The sequence below is a fragment of the Cebus imitator genome, unplaced genomic scaffold, assembly GCF_001604975.1.
Source record: "Cebus imitator isolate Cc_AM_T3 unplaced genomic scaffold, Cebus_imitator-1.0 Scaffold668, whole genome shotgun sequence".
NCBI classification, from domain to species: domain Eukaryota; kingdom Metazoa; phylum Chordata; class Mammalia; order Primates; family Cebidae; genus Cebus; species Cebus imitator.
Window position 1 is genome coordinate 215,850 of NW_016107983.1, and position 11,836 is coordinate 227,685.

General features: G+C 48.4%; 1 protein-coding gene across 5 annotated transcripts in view; it reads left to right on the forward strand.

The window, feature by feature from the left end:
• Positions 1-11,836, forward strand: part of COL23A1 (collagen type XXIII alpha 1 chain) — a 356,236-nt gene that overhangs the window by 25,490 nt on the left and 318,910 nt on the right. For all 5 annotated transcript variants that reach the window (XM_017518269.2, XM_017518273.2, XM_037734819.1 and 2 more), the window contains exon 2: positions 4,134-4,200. In XM_017518269.2, the coding sequence (XP_017373758.1) occupies positions 4,134-4,200 (67 nt within the window). The remainder of the gene's footprint in view (positions 1-4,133; positions 4,201-11,836) is intronic.

Consider the following 11,836-nt stretch of genomic DNA (forward strand, 5'->3'; position numbering starts at 1 on the left):
GTTCTTGGCAAGCCTATCCTCTGGTGTTTGTGGTGTGCGTGTATTCACAGGATGGATCCTGGAGCTGGAATCCGTCACTCCAAAATTGCCCTCAGCAGGGAGACTTCATTGTTTCTTCTACTTTCAGGTTTTTTTGTTGTTTGTTTTTCACTGAGAAGATATTACAACAACCCAGAAAGAAGTAAATCACCATTATTCCAACACCCACCTGGGTTGTTTTGTTAGTTGCTGTTCCCCCATGTCTGCGTTTTGACATCGATGTAGACGTTTTATTTATTGTAGCATAAGCATTTTTCCTTGTTGCTACACAGTCTTCATAATGCTATTTCCTGATGTGACGGTTTCATCAAGGGATGCCACATCTCTCACTAAACCATTCCCACTGCTTTGCAGTGCAACTTCTTCATGAATATCGTGTTTTGCTTCTGCTGATTTATTTCCTTAGGATACACTCCCCAGAGTAGGAATTTTTAGTCAAAGGATAGAAATGTCTTATTTACAGCGTTTTACAGGAATAAGTCATTGCATCTTACTTTTGTATGTTAATCTGTAATTCCTCAGAACAAAACCACTTGAGGATGCAGTCCGACGTCTGGTGAAGTGTTCAGGACTCGTGCTCCAACAGACCATTCATAAACGTATCCTCTGACCTCGTCCTGAATGCTTTTTTGAAAACCAGGATTTCCCTGAGCTCTTGCCACCCTTCCCCCAGACTTCAAGTTCTCCTTCCCAGTACTTCTAGAAGGGAACTCGCCCAAAGTCTCTGGTCTTTTCTCAGAAACTCATCCTTTATTTACTTTTAGAGTCAGGACTTGTTTGCATATGTAAAACCAGGACCATATTGTTTGCAGATGCTGGGGGTGCTGCCAGATAATTGAATGCTTTTAAGTCATTTTTACAAACCTGGACACAAAGGGATATTTTCTTAGGATTAAAAAAAAAGAACATGAAGTAAAGGATTGTGAGATTGGGTTTCTAATTCAAACATTTCACTTTGTATTCATAGGAGTCAGGCCACAGAAAGTGAGGGGCCTGGAGATGGGGGTGGGAGGGGTCCAGGAGAGAAAACTTTGCAGATCTAGAAAAACAAAAGCACTAGAGGAGTTAGGATAGATGGCAAAAGAAAAGCAATCCCAGTAACCTATCATCCCGTCTGCCAGCATTAACAGTCCATTTTTTTCTTCCATCAATAGTTTACCACCTAGCTTTTTATTTTAAGGTGAGAGGAGCTTAAAAGTAATTGTGTTTCCTATCAGTAGTTGATAGAGTCCTCCCCCTTCAGGAGAGAGGTTCAGATGTGATAGCAGTAGCCCGAGTGTGACAGCAGTTGTTAAAGGCGAATTGTTTTTGGCATGAAATGCTTTTGTTTAAAAAATGAAATTAGTGTGGAAGACCTTTCTGTCCTGTCTAGCACTGATAAAAACAGATGAGAGCTGCTTACACAGATTGACAGGCTTAAACTAAAATGTTGGGTTTCTTCTCCAAGTAGATTTTGAAATATGCTTTAATATCTGCAAATACAACGGGGAAAAGAGTAAGTTCTGGCTGGGTGTGGTGACTCATGCCTGTAATCCCAGCACTTTGGGAGGCTGAGGCAAGAGGATCATTTGAGCACAGGAGTTTAGGACCAGCCTGGGTTAACATAGTGAGACCCCCATCTCTACCAAAAAATTAAAAACTAACTGGGTGTGGTGGTGTGTGCCTGTATTCCCCGCTACTCAGGAGGCTGACATGGGAGGATTGCTTGAGCCTGAGAGGTGGAGGCTACAGTAGACAGAGATTGGAGCTACTGCGCTCCAGCCTGGATGACAGAGTGAGACCCCGTCTCAAAAAAAAAAAAAAAAAGAGTGAGTTCTGAGGTCCAGCTCAAGCCTACAGCTTCTGCAGGGGCCCCACATTCAACTGGGACCAGTGTGGCCACTGTGCTCCACTCTGTGCAGAAGCTTCAAGCCCTCATGGACTCCAGCCCTGCTGGAAGTGGGGATGAGTAGCGGCGGGGTCTGCTGCTCCTGGGTGGAACAGCTCTCACCCACAGGCTGCAGGGGGCCTCTGGAGGCTGGGGGCTGGCCCAGGCTGCTCACAAGGTCACTGTGGGATAGCTGGGTGGCTCCAGTCGAGAGCAGGAGTGAGTGGCAGTTCCAGTCCCTGGGGGTAGCTGAGAGCCTGGCATCCAGACGCCTCGCCAGGTTCCAATTTATAGGGCAAGCCAAGAACCTGTAGAGCCAGGGCTGGGGAGTGCAGTGATGATGGAGAAGTAAGTGCACCTAAACGTGCCCCCTGGAGCACCCTCTGGCTGCCCTGGTATTGCTGTCACCACGGTAACCTCTCCTGTTTTAGGATCAGCTTAGCCCTCTGTGCCTCTTGTTGCCCATGTGTAAAATGAGGATGAAGTGGGAGGTGGAGTGGAACTCTGAAGTGCCTTTCTGGTGGCTGGAGGTGCCCTGGTGAAGTCTTCTGGTCCTGGGCTGTTCCAGCCAGAGTCAGACAGGGCCTGGCTGGGGTCATGTCCTCTGCGCAAATTCCAGGCTTGGTGATCAAGAGTTCAAGACCAAGGAGTGCCCTTCTCCCCTCCTCTAAAGCAGTGCGTAAAAATTACCATTTAATGTTTGAACATGAAGCCCTCATTCTGATTGTAGCTCTACACTGTTCACTCAGGTGAACAAATTTTCTTTTCCAAGCCTGCGTTCCTCATCTGTGAGGCAGGGACCATTTGCTCTGGCCTCAGGGCTGCCTGTAGGGTTCCATAGGACCACGAGTGTGCCAGAGCTGTCCCTTCGAATTAGCATTGTAGGGGAGCTGTGCCTTTTGACCCTCTTTCTGTGGTAATTCTTTTCCTTTCACCCAAATCTAGCACAGGGCTGAGCATGTGTAGGGATTCTTGTTAAATTTTACTGAACCAAATTTTCTAGACCAAGGATCCCCACTGGGAAGAAGAAAGAAAAATGAAAAACAAAGAACAAAAAAAAAAAAGAAAAATGTTTTCATCAGGGTGATTCAGTCCAGGCCATCAGGTCTCAGGCCCATGGGGTGAGAGGGGCTGCAGCCATGGGGTTTCAGGACTTCCCAGGTGCGAACGGGATGGCCTTGCACGTGCAGAAAGCTGCCTGGAGGACTAACTTTGATCTGCCCTCCCAGGCCTCCCTTGGCCCCAGCCCCCCTCCCTTGAAGGTTGGTGGTCACTGTGGCTTTTTCTTGACTTGCAGGGCGCGGTTTCAGTCGTTGTTGTTGTTGTTTTTCTTTTTTTTGAAATGGAGTCTCACTCTGTTGCCCAGGCTGTGGTGCAATGGCACGATCTCAGCTCGCTGCAACCTCCACCTCCCAGGTTCAAGCAATTCTTCTGCCTCAGCCTCCTGAGTAGCTGGGACTACGGGCTGTGCCACCACGCCCAGCTAATTTTTGTAATTTTAGTAGACTTGGGGTTTCACCATATTGGCTAGGCTGGTCTTGAACTCCAGATGTCATGATCCACCTGCCTCAGACTCCCAATGTGATGGAATTACAGGCATGAGCCACTATTCCTGGCCCCTGTCGTTTTTAACTCTTGGTATTATATTTCAAAATGCTGGGCCGGGTGCGTTGGCTCACGCCACACTTTGGGAGGCCAAGGTAGGTGGTTCACTTGAGGTCAGGAGTTCAAGACCAGCCTGACCAACATGGTAAAACTTCATCTCTACTAAAAATACAAAAACTAGCGGGGTGTGGTGGCGGCTGCCTGTAATCCCAGCTATTCAGGAGGCTGAGGCAGGAGAGTCGCTTGAATCTGGGAGGTGGAGGTTGCACTCCAGCCTGGGTGACAGAGCAAGACTGTCTCAAAAAAAAAAAAAAAAAAAAAAAAAAAAAAAAAAAAAAAAAAAATTAGAAAAGAAAAAGAAAATGCGGTAACAAAGCAGAAACCTGCCGCCTTCTTTTCAGGGACTCACCAGTAACTGTTTAGTGTTTTGTTTGTTTTTCCTCATTCTAAAATTCCCTATAGAATGTAATGATCTTTTGAGAAATGGCTTGGAAGACACCACCAGCACTGTAGATGGTTTGCCTACATTTGTTTTTGCTGATGTTTCCACTTTTACCCCTCTCTGTTCTGAAACTCATTCTCTCTGTTCTTTTTTTTTTCTTTCTTTTTCTTTCCGGTTCAGAAGTTGGATGGACTAGTGAAGCTCCGGACTGCTCGGGAAGCCCCATCTGAATGTGTCTGCCCCCCAGGTAAGTGGAGGTTGAGCTCCCTTCTGCCTCCTGACTTGCGCCATTTGCTTGGGATTGCTGAGAACAGCATGGTCCAGAAGATTGACTGGGATCAGGCTGTCGTATTCGTGCACTGTCCTAAGGCCTTTCTTCCCACGCTGTCCCTGGCAGGCTCTTTGGTCACTTTCCAGCAAAGTAAACTGACTCAGCTTGCTGGGTGGTATTGGTGGAGGAGGTAAGATATTGTTAGAGATGACTTAGCTGCTTAAAGACTTAGATGGCAGGGGCCGGGTGTAGTGGCTCACGCCTGTAATCCCAGCATTTTGGCAGGCTGAGGCGGGCGGATCACAAGGTCAGGAGTTGAAGACCAGCCTGGCCAACATGGTGAAACCCTGTCTCTACTAAAAATAGAAAAGTTAGCCAGGCGTGGTGGTGGGCACCTGTAGTCCTAGCTACTCAGGAGGCTGAGGCAGGAGAATTGCTTGAACCTGGGAAGCGGAGGTTGCAGTGAGCCGAGATCGCTCCATTGCACTCCAGCCTGGGTGACAGAGCGAGACTCTGTCTCAAAAAAAAAAATAAAGTTAGCTGGGTGTGGTGCACACCTGTTAATCTCAGCTACTAGGAAGGCTGAGGCAGGAGAATGGCTTGAACCCAGGAGGCAAAGGTTGCAGTGAGCCGAGATCATGCTGCTGCAGTATAGCCTGGGTGACAGAGCAAGACTTCGTCTCAAAAAGAAAAAGAAAAGACTTAGACTGTAGGGAAGTAGCAGCTGGCCCATTTCGAAGATGGAGAAAGGAGTGTGAACTGATGGGATGTGAACTGACGGGAGACCACAGTCTGGAGTCCCAGTCGCCCGGCCGCACCAGTGTTGCGATCAGAGCGCTATGTCAGACATGCGGAAGGCAGATAAATAATCTGGTGGACGTGGGCTTCTTGTTTTCATTTCTTTCGGTGGAGGCAGAGGAAGGAAACAGGAAACGAGGTCTGAATTATTCAAATTATCATGGACTTTCTTTGGTTTTGCTGGTGTAGACCAAGATGGCTGTGAATAAAACCAGAAATTGTTGCCTCCTAATCCATGTGGCTCAACTCCAGGCTTATAACAGGTTTCCTGGCTGTCCTCAGCAGGGCTTTGTACAGGCCATGACCCAGTGTGTGACCTCTAATGCTGGTGTTTTCAGGGTTGGAATGACCCTGCCTTAGGATGGTGTCTAATACCAGTGAATGAGTGGAAAATTGTGATGTATCTCCGACTTCTCAACGTGTAGAAAGGTGACATTTGTTATTGGTCCTGAGAACACGGGAGTTGCACAGTGTACCTTGTCCTCACTGTCATTCTTTCCATTAGCCAAGTGGTCCAGAAACCAAACTCACTGATAACATCCCAGGGTTGGGAGATGCCCCAGGATTTCTGCAAAGGTGGATCTCATGGTGTAAAAATTCTGTCTCCAAGGGCTGAGTGGGAGAGGATTTTTATGGTTGAGCTTGAGCTAGCCTTTATAGGACCCCTGAAGTTTTAATAAGAGAAAGAGGATTTGACACGGGAATGACTCCATTCACAGATCAGTAAGTCGGAAATTGCAATTAAATGGGAGAAAAAAATCACATCCACAAATGGATTTTTGCTTGATCTGTAAAATGGGAACTATTCTTCTTTTTCTTCCCCCTCTTTCTTTCTGAGTGTTGTTTGGATGCATACCTGTATGTGTTCTTTGAACTGGAGTCACACCCCATTTGTGAGATACTCAATCAGTTTAGTGGGTTGCTGTCAGCAACCACTAGCGTGAAATTGTGAACTAGCAGAGAAGACTGGAATAAAAAATGCCCAAGTGAAATTTTGGTTTTGGCTATTTATATTTGTAGATTGGACGTGGATGACATGAGATGAGTTTCTTGCTGTTACTGACAGAAGGCTTGAAAAGTCCCCAAGACTGATGATGATGGGCAGTGGGAGAAGGGGCCACAAGCTGGCATGGAGCTCCTGGGTCAATCAGAAGTGGGGCCCCATCTTGGGTCTGCCCCTTACTAGCACTGAGAGTCTTTATCAGTAAATAACATCTTGAAGCAGGCTCTGGGGGGGTCTTTCTGAGATTATGGAGAAAGTATAAGTTAGTCAGTGACTACACATGGGCTGTGTCCTGCCTTCCCTCAGGAGCAGGGCACAGGGAATGGGGGTCCTGAACTCCTCTAGAAGGAAGCCCCAAGAAGGTCTTGGGAAGACCATGGGGACTGAAAGCCTGGTGAAAACCTCCAGTCCCACTGAGAAGAAGGCATGGTAGGCTCCCCTGCTCTCTGGGGAGCCCCTGCTGGCCATCAGCATTGTGCTGATGCTGTCCCAGGGGCCACAGGCTGTGATGGAGGACGTCCTGGCAGGTGTGGTCAGTGTGGTCCTGGTGCAGCACAGTGACCCCAGCCAGACCCCTCTGCACACTTGTGTCTATGCCTGCACTTTCTCTCCTGTCACCTCAAGTCTGAGCACTTGCTTGAGCCCTTTAGACTGGAGCCCTCATTGACACAAAACCCCAGCAGGCAGGCACATGAGCACCTTGTCATATAAAGAACAGAGGCCCTGGGCCGTGTGCCGTGGCTCATGCCTATAATCCCAGCACTTTGGGAGGCCAAGGTGGGTGGATCACGAGGTCAAGAGATTGAGACCATTCTGGCCAACATGGTGAAACCTCATCTCTACTAAATGTATACATGTATATATATATACATATATACACACACACACACATACATACACACACACATACATACATATATATATATATATAAATTAGATGGGCATAGTGGCCTGCACCTGTAGTCCCAGCTACTTGGGAGGCTAAGGCAGGAGAATCACTTGAACCTGGGAGGTGGAGGTTGCAGTAAGCCGAGATCATGCCACTGCACTCCAGCCTGGTGAGAAAGTGAGACTTCATCTCAAAGAAAAAATAGAACAGAGGCCCTTGTCTCTAACACCAGAAGCCTTAACTCATTTCTCTTCTCCCGGGCTCCAAGACTCCAAGGCTTCAGCGTGTCCCATGGGCTTTTGGAGTGTGGAGATGCAGACCACCTTCTGCAGTGGGGGCTTCCAGTCTGATTAGAGCTGGCCACAGCTTTCTGTGTGGTGGCCCGGGGAGTCAGCGGAATCTTTTGTTGGATCCTAGTATGCAGCAGGCATCTAAGCAAGGCCAGAGGAGGCGCAGCTCTTCTGGGTGTGCCATCCATGGCAAGGCTGAGCCTGGTGGCAGGGGCTTCTCTCTCGCCCCAACCAATGGATATTGCTGGCAGGAGGACTGGGAGGGGGCCCAGTGTGAGCTGGCTCTAGCGAGCCTTGCACCCCTCCTCAGCGAAATAGTGTAGTAAGTTGAATCCTGTCGGCCTTAAAAGGTATGTCCAAGTCCTATCCCCAGTACCTGTGAATGTGACCTTGGAAAATAGGGTCTTTGCAGGTATCATTAAGGATCTCAAGGTAGAATAGGTCATCCAGCATTTAGGGTGCATCTACATCCAGTGCCAATTGTCCTTAGAAAAGGCAAGAAGAGATTTGAGACAGAGATGCACAGACCAGGGAGCTAGGTGATGGCAGAGTGGGGATTGGCATGCCGCATGTGCCAGCTAAGGAGCACCAAAATGCTGGTACCACCAGAGCTACGGAGGGGTATGGGAGGGACACTCCCTGAGGAGCCCACACCACAGACACCTTCTGTCCCCTGGAACTGGGAGAGCTTGTGGCAATTTGTTGCTGCGGCAGCCCTGTGTCTTTCTTTTGTTTTATTTTACTTTGTATTTTATTTTATTTTATTTGACAGAGTTTCGCTCTTGTTGCCCAGGCTGGAGTGCAGTGGTACAGTCTCGGCTCACTGCAACCTCTGCCTCCCAGGTTCAAGCGATTCTCCTGCCTCAGCCTCCTGAGTAGCTGGGATTATAGGTGCCCCCCACCACGTCCAGCTAATTTTTGTATTTTTAGTAGAGACAGGGTTTCACCATGTTGGCCAGGCTGGTCTGGAACTCCCGATCTCAAGTGATCCACTCACCTTGGCCTCCCAAAGTGCTGAAATTATAGGCATGAGCCACCATGCCCAGCCCATTTCAACTAATTTTAATTTAAAGTAGTAACTCCTTTTTTTTTTTTTTTTTTTTTTTTAAACTCAGCAGGCATCCCGCATTATCCCACATTGTCTTGCATGGGCTGCCTTTTTCGGTTTGCCATTTCCCTTTCGGGTGGTCTGTGCCTGTCTATGTATCAGAGGTAGGTGCTACCTTGTTTTGGTCCAGGGATGGAATCTGGGCGTGCTGTTGGGATGCCCTGTAATGCACTTGGCTAGTCCCCACAAGGATGTTTGGGTCATTTCCAGCCCTGTGTTGTTCACACAGGGCTGCATTTGTTGTGTGATGGAGGGAAGGCGGTCTGCTGTGTAGCCTGTTCCCCCGACTTCCTCGTGCTTTGTTTTGCCAGGCACGCTGCAGGCCTGAGGGTGTTGACTGAAGGACAGAGGGAGCCCTCAGTCTGTGGGGAGAGGCTGAGCTTAGTGCAGCAAACATGGGATGCTGCAGGGAGGGCTCTGGCCAGATGGGCCCTGAAGTCTGCCCCTGGGAGCTGCCCTGTGGCCCAGCCTCCACCGTGCTGTGGACAGTCATGACTCAGGGGCATCCCAAGAAACAGGTGATGGTCAGCACTGTGGTGCCTAGGAACCTGGACTTGAATCTTGACTCTGCCTTGTAAATAGCTACCTTGTGGTTCCATCTGCGTGTCCTGCAGCCATGGGTCATGCTGGCCCTTGCAGTAACTCACTCTTTGGGTTACAAGCATCAGAACATTAATTAGTGTTCTGATCATCCTGCACTAATAAAGCAAGAAAGGAAATGTATTAGTGCAGACAACTAGAGATGGAAAGGTCTGAGGTGCAGCTGGCTTCAGGTCCATCTGGGCTCAGGTCTCTCCCCTCTCCACTCTTCTCTGCATTGTTTTCAGACAGCCACTCCTGGAATGACCTCTGCTTGGGCAGGAGGCCACCAGTATAGCTCCAGGTGTATATGACATGTGCTCAGCAGCTGCTGCCGTTACAGCACTGCTCTTTCCCCAAAGTCTCAGAATTGGGACATGGGGAACGTTATGCGTTGAATTGTATCCTCCCAAATTCATATCTTGAAGTCCTAGCCCTCAGGGCCTCAGAATGGGACTATATTTGGAGATAACAATGCTACCTTGGCAATTAGGTAACATGAGGCCTTAGTGTGGGCCCTAGTGACTGCTGTCCCTGTAATAAAAGGTGATTTGAATATGGAGTCCCATGCAGAGGGCAGGCCACGTGAAGACATATGGAGAAGACAACATCTCCGAGCCATGTGCTCAGAAGGAAATCCGCCTGTCAATACCTTAACACATTTCTGTTGTGTAAGCCCTGCAGTCTGTGGTACCTTTTTGTGGCCATGCCTGGACACACTAATGCAGGGAGTTACTGTTTGAGGGGCACAGCGTTTCTGTTTGGAAAGATGAAGAGTCCTGGAAGTAGATCGAGGGGATGGTTGTTGTGCAACGTGGTAAATGTGCAAAAGCCCAAAACTTTGTGCTTTAAAATGCTCAGGTTTATGTTACATGTATTTTACCATGTTTTTTTTTAAGTCCTAAAATTTTTTTTAAGGACCCCAATTTTCCTGGCTTGGGGCAGGTTTCTCTCCTTGACAAGTTGTCCTGACCTGGAGCATGGGACACATTGATGGGCTAGGTCATTGGTGGGTCATGCGACTATTCTTAGAACCAGAGGAGACAAAGGTGGGGGAGGGTTGGCAATACCAGAAGCATGTGGGGGAGGGTGGTTTCTTCATGAAAAATTAGGGTGCTTTTCCCAGAAGAAGAGAGAACAAATATAGCTGGGCACAAGCAGTAGGTGATCACTTCAGCCCTGCCCCAGTGGCGGCTGGCCAGTCATGGGCAGGCGGTCTGCAAAGGTGTAACCAAAGAGTTGGCTCCACTTAAAACACACCAAGGGGGCCGGGTGCAGTGGCTTACGCCTGTAATCCCAGCACTTTGGAAGGCTGAGACGGGCAGATCACTTGAGGTCAAGAGTTGGAGAACAGCCTGGCCAACATGGCGAAACCTCGCCTCTACTAAAAATACAAAAATTAGCTGGGCGTGGAGGCACACACCTGTAATCCCAGCTACTCAGGAGGCTGCGGCAGGAGGATTGCTTGAACCCAGGAGGCGGAGGTTGCAGTGAGCCCAGGTCACGCCATTGCATTCCAGCCTGGGTGACAGAGCGAGACTCTGTCTCAAAAAATAAAATTTAAAAAAAAATGAGAAAAATAAAGCACACCAAGAGGGAGTGTGACCCAGGGGTAAAGCATGTAACTTCCCATCTAGGCCGCGTGGTCCAATTCTCTGTAGCTTACCGGCTCCATGACCTCACACGTGTTCTTATCCTCCATGCCTCAGTTTTCCACCTGTGAAGTGGGGTTTCTGATAGTAGCAGTGTCATGAGATTTTTCTGAGGATCAAATGGGTTAACACATGCAGACAGCTTAGAATGAGGCCTGGCACTGCATACCCAGAGTGAGTCTGTTGTTAGGTTGTTGCCATCAGTCAGGAGCTGCCAGAGAGGAAGGGAAAAGAGACTCAGAGTGGGAGGCCACTGGGAATCTTCAGGAGAGGAAGAACGGGGCTTAGCAGACTTCACCCACACATTCTCCTAGGACGTGGGTGCGAAGATGTTGGCAACACAGGAATGAGAGAAACAGAGAGAAGGAAAGTGTGCAGCAGTGAACCCTCGTTAGCCACCCACATGCCCTGAAGGCCTCGAGCATATCTGGGCTTCTGCCCCCATGCTGTTTGCTCTTGTTACTAACCAGGCTCAAACTGCTCAGACATTGTCAGGAACATTCCAGAACCGTGTGGTGTCATCCTTTCCGTTTTCTTTTTGTGTCTTTTTGGATCCTTACAGAATATTCCAGAGACATTATGCATGGTTTCCAACAGATGGGCACTGTGCTTGCAGTGTAGGGTGATTTTCCAGAAATTAATAATAATCCAGAGATTAATCTGAGTCAGGAATCCCCTGCTCTGTGAAAACATTTGGCAGTTTGTGTAGGGGAGTGAAATTCTACTTAGGACCATATAAAGCACAACGTTATACAGAACCTGATACATTTCATTGATAGTCAATGGCAAATGTCACAGAGCGGAACAGAAGTAGTAAAAGTTGCTCTTATTCAGCCTGTTATTGCCTTACCGACTTTGTTGGCTGGAAAAGAGCGTGTCGAAGGGCACGTGCTCTCTTAGGACTTTTTTTTTGAGATAGGATCTAGAATCTCACTCTGCTGTCCAGGCTGAAATGCCATGGTACAATCATGGTTCACTGCAGCCTTGACCTTCTGGGCTCAAGCAATCCTCCTACCTCAGCCTCCTGAATAATAGCTGGGACCACAGGCATGTGCCACCATAGCTAATTAAAAAAATTTTTTTTGGCTGGGCACCGTGGTTTATGCCTATAATCCCAGCACTTTGGGAGGCTGAGGCAGGTGGATCATGAGGTCAGGAAATCTAGACCATTGTGGCCAACATGGTGAAACCCAGTCTCTATTAAAAATACAAAAATTAGCCAGGTGTGGTGGTGCACACCTGTAGTCCCAGCTACTCAGGAGACTGAGGCAGGAGAATCACTTGAACCCAGGA